General features: G+C 53.0%; 3 protein-coding genes across 6 annotated transcripts in view; 2 read left to right on the top strand and 1 right to left on the bottom strand.

The window, feature by feature from the left end:
* Window positions 1-358: 358 nt before the first annotated feature.
* Window positions 359-9,118, top strand: DPH7 (diphthamide biosynthesis 7). The gene is made up of 9 exons (XM_005491829.4): window positions 359-582; window positions 1,025-1,161; window positions 1,590-1,677; window positions 2,353-2,447; window positions 4,010-4,176; window positions 4,955-5,027; window positions 5,801-5,866; window positions 6,022-6,194; window positions 7,207-9,118. Exons 1-9 carry the CDS (start codon window positions 445-447, stop codon window positions 7,812-7,814), a joined length of 1,545 nt encoding a protein of 514 aa, XP_005491886.2. The 5' UTR covers window positions 359-444; the 3' UTR covers window positions 7,815-9,118.
* A 779-nt stretch (window positions 9,119-9,897) lies between these two features.
* On the bottom strand, window positions 9,898-10,851 carry MRPL41 (mitochondrial ribosomal protein L41). Its single transcript, XM_005491875.4, has one exon. It carries the CDS (start codon window positions 10,512-10,514, stop codon window positions 10,107-10,109), a length of 408 nt encoding a protein of 135 aa, XP_005491932.2. The 5' UTR covers window positions 10,515-10,851; the 3' UTR covers window positions 9,898-10,106.
* Window positions 10,852-10,934: 83 nt separating this feature from the next.
* PNPLA7 (patatin like domain 7, lysophospholipase) overlaps window positions 10,935-15,650 on the top strand; it is a 137,665-nt gene continuing 132,949 nt past the window's right edge. For 2 of the 4 annotated variants that reach the window (XM_074556478.1, XM_074556479.1), the window contains exons 1-4: window positions 10,935-11,106; window positions 11,859-11,893; window positions 14,742-14,807; window positions 15,031-15,118. In XM_074556478.1, coding sequence (XP_074412579.1) covers window positions 11,088-11,106; window positions 11,859-11,893; window positions 14,742-14,807; window positions 15,031-15,118 — 208 coding nt within the window. In that variant the 5' untranslated portion in view covers window positions 10,935-11,087. Of the gene's footprint in view, window positions 11,107-11,858; window positions 11,894-14,741; window positions 14,808-15,030; window positions 15,119-15,650 lie in introns of those variants that run through there. The other 2 variants (XM_074556481.1, XM_074556480.1) reach the window with 2 other exon arrangements.

Genomic DNA, 15,650 nt, shown 5'->3' on the forward strand with positions numbered 1-15,650 from the left:
GGGAACGGCTGCGGGCGCATCCCGAGGTGCGGGACGGGGAAAGGACCGAGGGGACAGGGAAAGGCTCAGGGCAGCGCCCAGGAGCGCTCCGAGCCCCGGAACAGCGGCACCAGCCCGGGTGTGCTCGGGAAGGGCCGGGCCGGGGGCATGGCGAGGAAAGGCTGATAGCGCCTTTCCCTCGTGAGCGGCTGCCGGGGCAGGGCAGGGATCCCTCCCGGGGGGGGCGCTGGAGCCGCAGCCCCTTCCCTCGGCAAGGACACAGCCGACGGGAGCTCGGGCAGGCGAGAAGAACCCCCGGGTGCGAACAGCCCGGCCGCGGGAAGAGGCGGCTCCAGGGGGCAGCTCCGCCCCGGGCCCGCCCTGACCGGGAAGCAGACGGGGCCGGCCCCGCCTCCCCGGAGCCTCCCGGGAGCCGCCCCGGCGGCGCAGCAGGGCCCGGCCGCGATGGCCGCGCCGTGCAGGACGCGCACGCTGCAGGTGGTGGACACGGAGTTCAGCGCGGACGCCGTGGAGTGGTGCCCGGTGGAGGGCTGGCACAGCATCCTGGCCTGCGGCACCTACCACCTGCGCCCGCCCGAGCAGGTGAGCCCGGCCCCGGCCCCGCTCCGGGGCGAGCCCGCGTCCCCATCCCCGCCCGGTACCGTTCCAGGGCGAACTCCCATCCCCGTCTCTGCCCGGTACCGCTCTGGGGCGAGCCCCGGTTCCATCACTGGCCGACACCGCAGCAGGGCGAACCCAGGTCCCCGCCTGGCCCCGCTCCGGGCGAGCCGCATCCCCGTCCCCGGTTCTGCCCTTCCCCGCCGCGGGGCCGTGCCTTGTCCCGGCTGGGACGGTTCGAGGAGGGCAGAGAGGCCCCTCCGGTGAGCGTGGCTGGCTCCCTTCATCCCTTCTCTCCTTTCATGCCTCAAGGCTGGGACTGCACAAGTGGCAGCCTCAGCCCTGCCCTCGCTCCGAGCAGGATCTCCGGGAAGGAAGCAGAAGCGCGGCTGAGCTTGCCCCGTTCTTTCCCGTGTTTTTGCCACAGAGCGATTCCCGGGGGAGCAGCGGGGCCTGTGACCGGACGGGGCGGCTCTACCTGTACCACTACAACGAGGAGCAGCCCTACATCCCTCTGACCGAGATCCAGCGCATCGACACGGCCGCCATCCTGGACATCAAATGGTAACTCGGGCCCTCCAGGCTCGGTGCCACAGCAGCACGCTCTGCTCCTCCCGGGATCCTTTTTTGGCATGGCAGCAACAGCAATAGTTACTAATGGAACAGTTCCTGACTTCTTGAAGGGAAATACTTTCCAGTTTGTTCCAATGAGCAAGGACTGCCTTGTTTCTGTTTCATACTTTCTGCTCTCTGGGCTGGTCATGACTTTGTACCTCATTTATTTATATAATAACATATAGTAGATCTCCCTTGTACAGAATCCCCTCCTTGCAGATGTGTGGGAGCTTGAGGAGCCTTAGATTTTCTTAATGTAAGATTTTTTTAGTTACGTACCTTCTTCTTGTGCATGTTGGAATGAAAGTTATGGCTTTGCTCTATTCCTAAATACAAAAAAGATGGACATTGGAGACTTGTTTAACTTGATCTTTTAGGTGCCACATTCCTGTTGCAGAACATCCCATGGTTGGCATTGCAAACTCCACAGGTGCTGTGGAATTTTTCCACCTGACTGGAAGTGAGGTGGGTGGATGCAGTGCCTGCTGCTGAAGCTGTTTTAAGCCATGTTTGCTACCTCTCTGCATTTACTGGTGGTGTGTATAGGCTTGCAGGAAAGCTGGTTTCCATGGCTTCCTCAGCATGCTTAGCTTTTTAAATACTTCTTTTGTCCTCTGATAAGGTTTGTTATAAATTCTATGAGTTTCTTCATGGTGCCAGAGAGTTGGGCTGGGCTCTACCCATCTGCAGAGTCAGGGAGGGGAGGCAGGAGGAGGGAAGGAGCAGACCCTGGAAACAAGTATGGCCTGACTGGGAAACATCAGAAAGTGCAAAGCTGGTAAAAGCAGGGAGGAGTTTTGGAGTGGGGTGAGAGAAGAGGGTGATCAGAGCCACTCTCACAGAGTGTAAGGGAATTCAGCAGTCAGGTCATTACTGCTGCTGCACTTCATTGCTCCCTGAGAAGCAGCAGAGTTTAAGGGAGGTTGGATGGGAGATGAGCAGCAGAAGGGTGGGATCCTGTGTGTGCACGTTTGCCCCTCAGCCAGCACTGGATGATTGTACAGTGCTGTGGCACATTTCATTGCTTCTTTACTGTGGGACCCTCATTTGCTCATCAGTCTGTGGAAAACCTTCTCTGGGAAGCAGTGCACTTGTCATTATGTGCCTGCTGTCTTAATGGAGTCCTTTTGTTTCCAGTAGAAGAACAGCTGCATGTTGGAGCCGCGCTTCAGGGTGGATCTCGGGGCACAGCGCCTGGCCCTGTCCCTGGACTGGTCCACTGGACGAGAGCAGTGGTGAGGATGGGAGAGGGAGGCTGGGGCTGGAGCCAGGGTGTGGGGGACAACTTCAGGAGAAGCTGAGGGCTTGGATGAAGCAGTCTTTAGTGGTTTTGACTTTCTTGATCCAGCTGGCTCCCTGGCCCTGCTCTAGAAGTAGCTCTTTCCAGAGTAAGGGTAACAGGAACACAAACAGTGTGGCCACTGGAACAGGAGCAGAGACTAATCCAACAACAAATGGGAGGTTGTGCTTTGGGGAATGGCAGCAGGTGAGCCAGGGATGTGTCCTCTGCTGCCTTTGTTAAAAGGAAGGACCAGAATGGGATGCAAATGGAGCTGCTGGTACCAACTCTGCTGTAAGAACAGCTGAAATTTTAGTGTGGAGTTCTCCTTAAGAACTGCTAATAATAGCACATGTAGGAAGTTTAATCATGGGTTAGCGAGAAACAGGAGAGAATTGGTGTGGAAGTGGCTCCTTCTTCTCTCAACTGCTCATACATGAGATTTCAGAAATGGCATTGCTGTGTGAAATAAGCTGAATTAACTGTACCTTGAAGGGGAGGGAGGTTAATGTGTTCTGTAGGTGCAGATGAAGAGTGGTGCCTTTGGTGTGAGGCTGGAAACCCAGGGGATCAGGCAGTCATTGCTTAATGCTGTAGGGCAAATTTGCTAATTAAAGCCATTTCTGTGTGTGCTAATGTGTTAATGAGTAAGTAGAATTGCCAGTTAGACTTGCTTCTTACATTCCTCCTTATTTTTTGTTTCTGTCCTTCATGATAAATGATTGTTGCCATGATGAAATGCCCCTTTAAATCTGTCATTGTTGTCACTTGAGAGACCAGTAACTTCTCCTAGAAGCCAAATGTACATTGTTCACATCTCTGCAGGAAGGGGGTGGCCCTGTATCTCTTATTTGGGAGATTCAAATGTTGGGAGTGTGATTGAATAATTTGATACAGAACTGGAAAGACGCCCCAGGCCACCAAAGCAGCGCCTGCAGTTGCAGGTAACCAAACAGAAGGGACCTAGCTCATGTCAGGGAAGGCCAGAAAAATCTGTGCTCTGGGAATTGCAAAACATTTGCCAGTGCTCCAAGGTCATTGTGTCTAGAAACTGTAACTGTACTGTGGCACAGGAAGAGAGCAGGAAAGGTCAGGATCAGCCAGTGCTTTGGGTTTCAGTGATAGCGAGGAAATAAAACATCTCTTTGTACTCCAGAAGAGGGAAGAGGCTCTGAAAGGGCATTGTCAGTCTGACTTGGAGAAAAAAAAAAAAAGAACCCTCTTCACATGGAATTTGTTTATTGATGTACTGTGAACCATGTAAGAAGTCAAGTTCTGCATCTCTGAGAAAGATGAGGGCCAGTAGTGGTTCTTTCCCTGACCTGGGTGTGAGTGGTTGCTCCCTCTGAGAGCAGGGAGTGGCAGTTACTGGGGCAGGTGGTTTTAAGATGAAGCTGAAATGAATTGTATGAATGTGTCATTGCTGGCACCATGCTGCCAGTCTCTGCCAGTGTTTATTTGAATTGAAATATTTGATTGTCACAGTAATTCCCAATGTTTTTGTGTACCCTGCTGTAGTGGATGTCCTTTAAGAGTGATCAGCAGTGATTCAGAGGGGAAGCTGAATCTTTTCTCCATAGATGAATCTGCTCCTTCTGTGCATGTCCTGAACCAGTGGGAAGCTCACAAATTTGAGGCCTGGATTGCTGCTTTTAATTACTGGGACATTGATATTGTGTATTCAGGTCTGTATGGGCTGGGGATCCCCTTGGGGGCTGTTGGGGAGGGGCCCCTTGTTTGGGGATGTGTTCCTTGGGGTTTTACTTGCCAGGGTTGGGTGAGCTGCTTGCATCACCTCTTGGCAGAGCTGGGTCCTCTGATGAGGGGTGAAAGGCTTCATTCCTTCATGGTGGAAAGGGGTTGGAAGCTGTACCCTGAAAACTGTATTTTGAGTGACTATTGGCAAAAAAGATTATATCCTCCTGCAGTCTCTCAAGAGCCAGAGAGCTCTTTGAGTCCAGCCTTTATGACTTCTGTTATTTTTCTTACCAAAGAAGAGGGTAGCACCATATTGCCACCACTTGTGTTTTCTGTGGTGATGAGTATTGGGAGCCTAATGTGATTTTTGGTGTGTCTGTTAAATTCTGTGAGATCCCAGGGCTGGGAAGCATCAGCTCTGTGTCACAGACTGCCCTGAGCAGGAAGGGACACCGGGATCATCAATCCAACCCAGCCCCCCAGCAGCCCCAGCCTGGGCACCCCTGGCAGCGCTGCCCAAAGGCTCCTGGAGCTCTGGCAGCCTCGGGGCCGTGCCCATTCCCTGGGCAGCCTGGGCAGTGCCAGCACCCTCTGGGGGCAGAGCCTTGCCCTGAGTTCCAGCCTGAGCTGCCCTGGCCCAGCCCCAGCCGTGCCCTGGCTGCTGTCCCTGGCCCAGAGCAGAGGTGGGAGCTGCAGATCCCTGGCACTGCTTTGCCCCGTGCTCAGGGCTGGTGCTGAGGGTGACAGTGTTTTGTCCCTGGGCAGGAGGGGATGACAGCCTGCTCAAGGGCTGGGACACCAGGTGCAGTCCAGAGGCTCCAGTCTTCACCAGCAGGAGGTGAGTGAGACCTGTCCATGCCCAGCAGTGGGTGGGAACCCTCCCTGCTGCCCTGGCCAAGCCACTGAATTCGGACGTGTGCAGTGATAGTGGGTCCGTGTTCTGCCTCCCTTGGGAAGCCTATTAGGTTTTTTTCATCAGAACAACTTCAGGTTGAAACTTTCTTCTCTATTTCCTTTAACACAAGAAACCAAGTGCTGACTTCCACATGTGAAGAAGGTGGTAGTTTCTTTCTAAAAAAGGATGATCCTGATTTACACTTTTATTTTGGCAATTTTTGTGTATGTTAAATTTGGATATATTATTATGGAATGGTTTTTAGAAAATATTTTTTTCTCTACTGTTTAGTTGTTTGAAGTGATCTCTTTTCTGTCTTATTTAAAAAAATGGTTAAAACAATATACACAGCTCTCCAGTGGAATTCTGTATGTAAACTTAAATTACACTGGGGATTATGGCTATGGAAATACTAATTTTGGGAGTAAAGTTTCCTGGGAATGGAGTTGTTCTGCTGGAATTCTTAGGGCCTTTGAGCAGCAGTTTATGGGGTAAATATTACTAGAAAATTTTTGTGCTGAGAGATGGTGTGAATAGGAGTTTTGTCCCTGGGAGGGCTGATGGACTCTGTAGATGAAACTCTGCTTGGGTAGGTCACTGGACTGAAATTTTGATCTGACTTCTCCTGAGACACCTTGATGAAATAATGTGGACTGAAAAATCCTTTAAATTCAAGGAAGAAGCCCTTCTCAAATTGCTGTCTCTTCCCCCTGCAGACATTCCATGGGTGTGTGCAGCATTCAGTGCAGTCCCCACCGGGAGAATCTCCTGGCCACAGGCAGGTGAGTCCCTTCCAGCTCTCCCCTGGTGTGCCAGCCCTGGTTGTGCTGCTGCCTCTGCAGAAACTCCACGTGGTGCAGAGCATGTGGCCTTTCCTCCCTTTGTTCTGTGCCCTGACCTGGCTGTGCTTTTGTGCCTGTTGGTGTTGTGTCCCCAGCTACGACGAGCACGTGCTGCTGTGGGACACCAGGAACATGAGGCAGCCTCTGGCTGACACCCACGTGGAAGGGGGGGTGTGGAGGCTGAAGTGGCACCCCACGCGTGACTTCGTGCTCCTGGCAGCCTGCATGCAGAGCGGCTTCAAGATCCTGGACTGCCGTGGGAGCCTGGGTGAGTGTCTGGGGACAGAGGTGCCCCAGGGCTGCTCTGGGGAGCAGAGGTGCTGCTGTGCCCCTTTGCTGCCCCCAGGGTCATGGGGAGCTCCAGCTCCTGCTGGAATGTCTGAGATGGTGTTAACAGCCATAGGTTCTGTTCCACTTTGAGGGAGCTTCCAGCTTTTCCACATCTGGGCACTCTCTTGGCCTGCTTGGTTGTGCCAAGGCCCTGTCACTGTCTGTGTGTAAATCTCTCAAAGCGTTTTATCATGGAGGAAAGCCTTTGTGTTTGGTGTGAGGGCACAACCACTCTGGTTTGTGTGCATTGTGCTGGTTCAGAGAGGTGCATCTGAATGTCAGGTGGTGCTTTCCTGTTAGCAGGGTCACTGACCTGCTGGGGAGTCAGTTATTGCCTCAGGAAGGAAGTGCTCTGCAGCCTGGTAAATCCAGAATAACATGAATAAACTCAATGTAATCACAAGGTACTTCCATGGTGGAAAAGCTGTTTGCATTCACATCACAAATGCAGTCTGACAGAGGATGGTTGGGTTCCTGGGATCTCCAGACCTTGGGCAGATCAACAGCTTAGGAAAAGAGGATGGCATTTCTCCTGTGTGGGGAAGGAAGGAACTCACTGTTGAGGGTCAGGTGTTGAAAGCTGACAGGAAGAACATCTGCAGTGTGTTAATAACCAGCAGCTGGCAGTCCCCCAGGTGTGTTCATGGCTCAGTGGAGGTTGTGGTGTGACCAGTCTGGTCTGTCTTGAGCCTTTGTAGGCACTTTGAATAGTGATGCTCTTTTATCTCAAGCATGTTAAACCCTCTTCTCCTCTGCTACTGACCCAGGAGGAATCATTAAGAGATGGCTGAAAAATGTTCAGAACCTCATTCCTCCTGCTTCACTCAGTGGTGAAGAAGGGAATAACCAGAGAACTCTTCCCATGAGACACAACCAGTGCTGGAATGGCTGCTGAGCACTGTGCCACAACTTGATTTCTAAGTAATTTCATTTCTCTTTTTTTCTTCAAGCTGAAAACACAGAGGAGTGTATCATCCTGTCATCCTATGTCCTGCACAATTCCTTGGCCTATGGGGCTGACTGGTCAAGGCTGTGTCCAAGGGATGCCCTGCCTGCCAGCCAGGACCTTGCTGCATGCCAGCCTCAGGAGGAGCTCGTGGCAGCAGCAGGGCAAGGAGATGAGAGGCTCAATTTGCAGGTGCAGAACCTGAAGATAATTTATGAGTCTCCTACAGCTACTTTTGATGTAATCCTGGATGAGGAGAGTGAAAGCCCTGCTGTGGCACCCACAGGGGCAGGGCCAAAGCTGGCTGGGGATGCTGGACTGCTCAGGGGCTCTGGTTTAAAGGGAGGTTTAGATTTGGCTGCCCAAGGGGCAGATGCTGGGTCAGCCAGTGGCTCTGACTCAGGAGCCAAGAGAGCCAATGGAATGGGCCTGGACAGAGGCTGTGACCCAGCCAGGTCCCCAGACAGCCCCAAAGAAATGAGCATTGTGGCCACTTGTTCCTTCTATGACAACATCCTCCATGTCTGGAAGTGGGAGATGAGCCTGGTGACCCCTCCAGATGTGCCAAGTCCCAGATCTCCATCCAAAGGAACAGCTGGAAGTGTCCATTGACCAGTCCCAATGGAAGAGGGGGAAAACTGAACTGAGAGTGAGAGCTGAACTTCTGCTGGGCTTTCCCATCTCGCTGCTGAGCCTGGGAGTCCTTCAGGGCCATCACTGCTGGGATTCCTGATGTTTTATTTTCAGCACAGAGGAAAGCCCTTGCTCACAGGCCTGTGGTCATGGCCAGACAGGTTTATTTAGTTTTTCCTTTCATGTCCCAGTTCCTCTGACAGGCTGCTGCTTTGTACCTCAGATCTGACCCTTCCAAGGCTGGTTTGCATTTCTCAATGGATTTGTCAGGCCCCTTCTCCTCCTCCCTCACAAACCAGACTTGCTTGTGCTGCTGTGCAGACCCCTGCAGTGATCAGCAGGGTTCCTGAATGGTTCAGAAAAGCCCCTGGGCAGAGGCTGGGCTGTGTGATGGAGGAGAGCTCAGGCAGGCCAGATGCAGGGCAGTGTGCTCACAGTGATGTTTAACAGAGACAAGCCGTGGTTCAGAAGGAAGTGCAGGCTGGCTGTGTGATGGGAGGTGCTGGGGGATCCTCCTTGGGAGGGTCCTGGTGCTTCTCCATCATTTTCCATCACTCATCACCTGCCTGCAGATTCCTTCATCATTCCCTGAGCACACCCTGGCTCAGGTAAATCCTGTAGTGACCCCACCATGTTTTAGTGCCACTCACCCACCCCATGGCCTCTCCATATTCAGCTCATTCCTTCTGCTCTCCACAGAGCCACCTTTAGGTCCAAAGTCAAGCTCAGTTTATAAAAGGTGAACAGCTTTAAGATCAAAACCTCCAAAAAGTATAAGTAGTGTTTCTTGATATCTTTTTAAATTTAAAGTAAGTACAGAAACCAAAATCTTAACAGCATTGCCCTAACTACCTCCAGGAATGGCTGCAGGATTTCTCATGGTTGCTCCATCAGCTCTCTTTTTTTCACTGTGAAACATCAGCAAAACCCTTTCTGGAACATTTCTCTACTCCTAGAAACAAAAAACCAGCTTAAACTAGATCAGTAACCTTTAGCATGCACGGTTTGTCTTTGAGGGTCCTAAAGAATGAATTGTGTGGAGGGAAAGAAACACCAGCAACAGGTCTCTGTGTAACAGTGCTGCAGCTAAATGAGGTGCAGCAGATGAGAACTTTGCTGCTTTGTAACCCCCTTCTCAAGGGTGAATGTGTATTTTAGCAAACATTCTGGAGCACTGTTACATGAAGATTCATATTAGTAATGAAAACAAGAGCTTTTGCTAAAGAAAAAACAAACATGCTATTTTTGGATGTTTCTAAAATAAAGCTGATATAAGCAATTTATCTTTTTTTGGTTGAGTTTTAAAAATCAAGTTACTTGACAGTCCTTGTGAGGACCTCCTGCCCTGGCCTGAGACCCGTGGGGCTCCAGGGGTGAATATTCTATGGGAGGCAGAGTGGAGGAGCCAGTTTCCTGGGAAAGCCGAGGGTGTGTCCCTGTGTCTGTTTGAAAGGTTGTAATGGCTTTTATTGCCCTGTCAGAGCAGGGAACAGCCCCAGGGCAGCGAGGCTGGAGGGTGACACCCACTGGGCCAGCCCGGTTTGGGCTTTGGGCCAGGCCTGGCTTTGCTCAGAGCAATGAGGAGTCAACTGTGATCTCCTTCCATGGGGTGTGAGGGGAATGATGGGGTGAAGAGCACGCTGGAAATGGCAGCAAAGGGCAGAGGATTTCCTGCTCTCCAGCCCTGCATCCCCCTCCAGGCATCTGCCGAGGCTCCCAAGGGAAGGGCTGAGGGGCCACGGCTGCCAACAGCAGCGAGGCAGTAACAGCCACTTGTGTGTGACTGGTTCTGATCAGCTCCACAGGAGGGGAAAAACGCAGAGCTCAGTTAGAAAAGCTGTTTGAAAGCCTTCTTCATCCCCAGCCAGCCCACTGTGGCTCATCCTTGTGTCACTGGGGCTGCAGCACCCCCACTCCATCACAGCCCTGCCCAGCCCCAAAATGTGGGGGTTTGTACCCCCCACACCACTGTAAGGACTCATCTGTCAGCCCATATTACAGCCCTCACAGACCATCCACTGATCTTCCTTCCTTTCTCCCAGAGTGAACGTTTCAGTCTTAATTTAATATTTAAAGTGTAATTCTTAAACTTTGCAGTACTTTTTATTTAGAAACATGATGGACTCCTCATCCTCAGAACCGCAGAGAGGGCTCTGCTCACCAGGCACAGCTGTCTCAGTCACACCGCAGATTTCAAAGGCAGAAGGATTTGCTTTGCTGTCCAGTGACGGAGCCTGTCCCGCGTTGCCCAGCGGTCTCACCGCCCGCTCCCTACCGCACGTAGTTCTTGGGGAAGAGCTGGAAGAGCTTGCCCTCCTGCGTGGGCTCGAAGCCGTACTTCTGCAGGTTGTTGGGGTCGAACGTGCCGTCCTTCACGTCCTTCTCGATGCGCGGAGCCACCAGCTGGTCGAAGAGCTGCTTGGCCGTCATGGGCGGCTCGGAGCCCTCGGGGGCGCGGTACGACACGTAGGGCCGCAGCTTGAAACCCGTCAGGTCGGGCACGACGAACTCGGGCACCATCTCCTTGACGAGGAGGAACTTCTTGTTGCGGGTGAGCACGCCCAGCTTCTTGGCACCGCGGCCCTTGTTGTGGCTCCGCGGGCCGCGCTTGCTGGTGAACGGCGACAGGCGGTCGGCGCCGCGCACCAGCCCGCGGACCAGCTGGGTCAGCAGCCCCATGCCGGGTACCGAGGGCTCAGCGGGGCTGGAACCGGGCCCTGAGGGCACCGGGGGCTCAGCGGGGCTGGAACCGGGCACTGAGGGCACCGGGGGCTCAGCGAGCCGGGCCGGTCCCTGAGGGCAGCCGGCAGCTCAGAGAGACCGGAGCGGTCCCTGCGGAATTAGCGAGTCCCGGAGAGCACCCGGGCGGCCCAGCGGAGGCGGAGCCGGTCCCTGCGAGCACCGGGAGCTCCCCGAACGGTGCCGGGGCCGAGTTCCCCTCACGGCCCAGAGCGGCCCCGCGGCGCTCCCGCCTCCGCACACCGCAACACCGCCCGCTCCCATTGGCCGGGCCGCGCCAGCCAATGAGCAGCGCCGGTGCTGCCCGCGCGCCGAACAGTTCCAGAGGGGTTTTTCCCGCCAATCAGCAGCGAGCGGCCCGAGGGTGGGCGGGGCCTGGCCCGGCCGCGCCCCCTGGTGGCAGCGGGCGGGGTCTGCGCTCGGCGCCCTTCGCCCCCGGCCCGGGGACCGGGAACGGCGGCGACAGAGACAGAGACCGGGGTTGGCACCGGCACCGCGACCGACACCGGCGTGATGGCGGGGGAAGGAGCAGGTGAGAGGGTGCCGGGGATCGCCGGAGCGCGGCGGCGGGACGCGGGCCTGGCAGGTTGCTGCAGCCGTGCGGTGCCCCCGGCGGTGCCGGTGCCCCAGGCCCGGCGGGAGGAGTTGCTGTTGTTGTTGTCTTGTTCGGAGCCCGTGTCCCGAACTCCGGCCTGGCGGAGCCGGGACGGGACAGCACCCGGGGCTGGCCGGGAGAGTGACCCGGGGCTGGTCGGCGGAGCGACCTGCGTCCGGATGGGAGAGTGACCCTGGTCCGGCCGGGGGTGCCCATGAGGGTGACCCGCGGTCGGTGCCGGTCCCTGCCCGGGCAGGGTCAGGGCTGTCCCCGGGCTGTCCTCAGGCAGGGTCGGTGCTGTCCCCCGAGCTGTCCCCTGAGCTGTCCCCCGGCTGTCCCCGAGCTGTCCCGGTCTGTCCCGTCCCGCGGGGCCGCTCCGGTGTTCGCTCTCCGTAGGGACCGGCGCTGGCTCCGGCTGTGCCGCCGGGCGCGGGGCTCTCCCGCAGCTCTCTCGGTGTGGAGCGGCTCCCGGGGCGCTCCTGCCGGGATTCCCGGGCTGTGAAGGTTCTTCGGGAGAGTCCCGGCCCCCAGCGCTTCACCGCTGGGTTTTACTGCTCAGCACACAGGGAGGATAAAGTTAAAAAGTTATTGTTCCCCTTGTATTGTTCGAGAGTTTGCATGGGAAGCTGTGATCATCTCTTAACTCAATCTTGTCTTTGCTTTTGTCTTTGCTCCTGCCGCTCCTCCAGACATGGATGAAGGGGACAATAACACCAGCCTTCAGGTACAATATGCTTTGCTCTTATTTTTGGACTTATTTATTTCCCTGTGAGTGTTTCCAGAAGCTGAACGCAGCTGTACCTAATTTGATAGCATTGGGACCACGCCTTTAGATGCTTTTACTTTGAAAGAGCCTTTCCTGCTGAGAGTTTTATTCTTTCAAACTTTTGAGGATTGGTCCCATTTTATTGTGTGTGTGTGTTTTATTTCTTGCAGACCATTTATGCTCTGCTTCATATTCTAAACTGTTTTAATAATGCTGTGATTTAAATACTTCATTAATGTATATTTCTTCATTTATATACAATAAAATATTGTATATAGTATTGTATACATTAGTATACAATACTTCATTTAAATACATTTTTATCCCGAGGAAGGAGAAGTTGCAGAATTCTGGCAGACTGCACTTCTTACATTTGTTTTTAATCACACATGTGAAACTCACACACCAAAAAGGCACATGATGCTTTCCCTAGTTGTGAAAAACAAACCCCATGAGAGGAAATAGTTCTCAAACTGGAAAACACACACAATGTACTTGTACACAGCTAACAATGTTTTGTGAAAATCCAGGTTCTGTAGTCAAAACAAGGCACGGGTGCCTCTGAGCTGTGAGGAAGCCTTGTGTTTGGGCTAATCCCAATTTTCAGTCCTTGTTTTCAGGGTTGATAAGCCTTTCCCACCCCTGCCTGCTTGGGGAATGTGTCAGTGTTTGCCTTGGACTGCAGTGAGGAGTGGCTGGACTCAGCAGTGCTGGGTGCTGGACCCTGGATGGGTGTGAGCTGCACTTGTGGGGCTGCTGCATGTTTGTGCTGGTTGCTGCTCAGCCTCGGGTCCCTCAGGAAACCTGGACATCAGGGAGCAGAGGGACAGGACAAGGGGGAATGGCCTTGTGCTCAGCTGGGAATGATGAAGGAATCTGCAGGCAGGTGATGAGTGATGGAAAATGATGGAGAAGCACCAGGACCCTCCCAAGGAGGATCCCCCAGCACCTCCCATCACACAGCCAGCCTGCACTTCCTTCTGAACCACGGCTTGTCTCTGTTAAACATCACTGTGAGCACACTGCCCTGCATCTGGCCTGCCTGAGCTCTCCTCCATCACACAGCCCAGCCTCTGCCCAGGGGCTTTTCTGAACCATTCAGGAACCCTGCTGATCACTGCAGGGGTCTGCACAGCAGCACAAGCAAGTCTGGTTTGTGAGGGAGGAGGAGAAGGGGCCTGACAGATCCATTGTGAAATGCAAACCAGCCTTGGAAGGGTCAGATCTGAGGTACAAAGCAGCAGCAAAGCTCTTTGTGCCAGTCCATGCTCTGGGCTCATGTTCACATGCAGGGAGGCCTTGCAGGGTGGTCCCACAGGTGTTGCCTTCAATGAGAGCAAATTTTGAGGGTTTCCTGGGTTGGGGTGCTGGGCACAGCCCTCCTCAGAGAGGAGCTGCCCTGGTGACTCGGCTGTGACCTCATTGCTGCCCCAGGAGCTGTCACTGCCCTCAGTGACACAGCTCAGGTGCCTGCTCAGCTCAGCCTGGCTGCTTTGCTTCCTCTACTTGTCCACAAGGATTGTCCAGGCTGGCAAAGATCCCCCTGGTCTGAGCAGGGCAATATCACACTGCCACTCGTGAAAACTTTGCAAGAACCTCTCAGGGGTTCTTGGAGCTCTGAATTTCATCTTTCCCTGCTTCTTTTCTGCACTGAAGCCCCAGCCTGGGCATGTTTGTGTTTTATTCTTTTCCCCGTGGATTTGTTTCTCCCCTTGCAGCAGCAATGTGAGTGTCAGTTGGCAATTACTATTTTTGGTGTTATTTGAGATCATAAGGCCTGGGGAGCAGCAGAACTGTCCCTGTCCCAGTGTCCCTGACACTGTCAAGGGGAAATAAATGCATTAAGTGACCAGAGCAGACTTCACCAGGAACTCTGTGTCACCAGGTGTTCTACCTGTTGCTGACACATCTTCAGCTTTTTATTTTTTTCAAAATCTTGTGACTTTTCACTGCAATCCCATGAGTAATGGTCTGATAACAATAGTGACAGAGTTAGTTTGACTCATATTGGGAAGATAAACACTAAAGTGCTGAAGTGACCTGAGAAGGCAAAGTGAGCACAGGGATCTGTGTGAGGATGACTGGTCTGGCAGGAGTTTCCTTTGTGTAAAACTGGAATTAATTCCATTACAGAGACCAGTTTGGTGACTTGGTGTGCTCTTCATTTTTCTCTTAGTGGCACAGCTGAGTTCAGCTGTGATCCAGGTCTGGAACCAGGGGCAGGAATGAGACCTGAGCTGTGGGTGGTGCTTCATTCAAGTGCTTTTGAGGTTCAAGACTTAGAGGGGGGTGTATTTGTCCTTGTACTCAGGTTGTTTTCACTTGTTCCTAAGAATTGTTTTACCTTTCCCTCCTTTCTCTTAAGTTTTGGGTTGGCATTAGTGAGACTGTTTTAGGTGCCAGGTTTTATCCTGAGTGACAATGATGGGCACAGGGCCCAGGACAGCACAGCTGAGCTCTCATGTGCATCATCTGCTTTTTATGTGACTTTAATATGCTGGTTTGTGACTTGTTCTTTTCAGTCTCATAAAGTCCTTTGCATTCCATTCTCATCCTTGTTGTTCTGAATAACACAGAATGATTAAATAAAGTGTTCATCTCTGTTTGACCCTGGTTTAGGGCTGTTTAGGAATGCACTGAACTGACAGCAACACAGAACTCCCCTACTGATCCCTTTCCACTGAATGTTTCTGTTTGTAAAGTGGATTAAAAGTCAAAGCAAAACACAATCAAGTTGGTTGAGATGTTTCATAGGGACTTTTTTCCAGCTGTGGGAAACTAATTTCACCTTCCTTTTTCTTGCCAGGCTGTGGTGACAGGAGCTGGGACCCCCATCCTGCAGTTTGTGGAGGACAGGATCCAGACCACCATGGTAAAGTGGAGCTGCATATTTTCCATCTGATCATAGGATTTGTCATGGGTGCAGTTTAAACTTCTTGCATATGAGATGTTTGAATTAAAAATTCAGTATTTATGAACGTGCTTGGCGTTTAGACATCTCACTGAGCTGAGTGTTCTTCAGCCCTTCAAAAAGTATGTAGTAACTTCTGAAGTTGAAAATCATTAACTTCTTTCTCTTTAAATTTCCCTCCCAGCTGACTGGAATTGCAATTGGAGCTGCAGTTGCACTGTTGCTTATAGCAGTTGTTGTGTTTGTGGTGTACAGAAGAGTGAGACAGTCCAGTAAGTACTTGATAACCATGTAAGTTTTAAACCAGATTTTTCCATCAATCTTGAGTCTTTTTGTAATTTTCTGTGGTAGCTGCTTGCTGCAGAGGTGTGGTTCTTGCAGGACAGCAGCTTTAAAGGATGGAGAATTGTGTGGGTTCCCTTCCCCAGGTGTGAGCCCAGAGCTGTCACAGGCAGCAGCTGCAGGTTTTATTTCTTTGGGGTGTGAGCAGTTGTGAATTCTGCAGTGGAATTCAACCCTGCTGTGATTTCACTGTCACAGATGGAGAAATGATTGAATCAGAGGTTTCCCTGAGCAGATTCAAACTGCCCAAGCCTTCAGTGTGTTTAGGGAGCCCTTGATCCCCTCTGGGGCTCAGGTGGCGCCTCAGGGCAGCCCTGCCTGGGCCTGGCTTGGCCAGGGCTGGGCAATGAGGGATCCCAGGGTGGTTCAATCCCAAACCCTGCCCACAGGAGCTGTTCTGGAGGCAGCAAAGTGCCCAGGCTGTGCCCAGGTGTTCTCCCAGCTGTGCAGGGGGTTCCTGAT

The sequence above is a fragment of the Zonotrichia albicollis genome, chromosome 21, assembly GCF_047830755.1.
Source record: "Zonotrichia albicollis isolate bZonAlb1 chromosome 21, bZonAlb1.hap1, whole genome shotgun sequence".
Taxonomy (NCBI): Eukaryota; Metazoa; Chordata; class Aves; order Passeriformes; family Passerellidae; genus Zonotrichia; species Zonotrichia albicollis.

Bases quoted from the DNA above. Each gene is read 5' to 3' on its own strand.
- DPH7 (XM_005491829.4), top strand. From the start codon at position 445: ATGGCCGCGCCGTGCAGGACGCGCACGCTGCAGGTGGTGGACACGGAG. The intron at 1,678-2,352 runs GTGGGTGGATGC...TGTTTCCAGTAG, and splicing joins TCCACCTGACTGGAAGTGAG to AAGAACAGCTGCATGTTGGA. The intron at 5,028-5,800 runs GTGAGTGAGACC...TTCCCCCTGCAG, and splicing joins CCAGTCTTCACCAGCAGGAG to ACATTCCATGGGTGTGTGCA.
- MRPL41 (XM_005491875.4), bottom strand. From the start codon at position 10,514: ATGGGGCTGCTGACCCAGCTGGTCCGCGGGCTGGTGCGCGGCGCCGAC.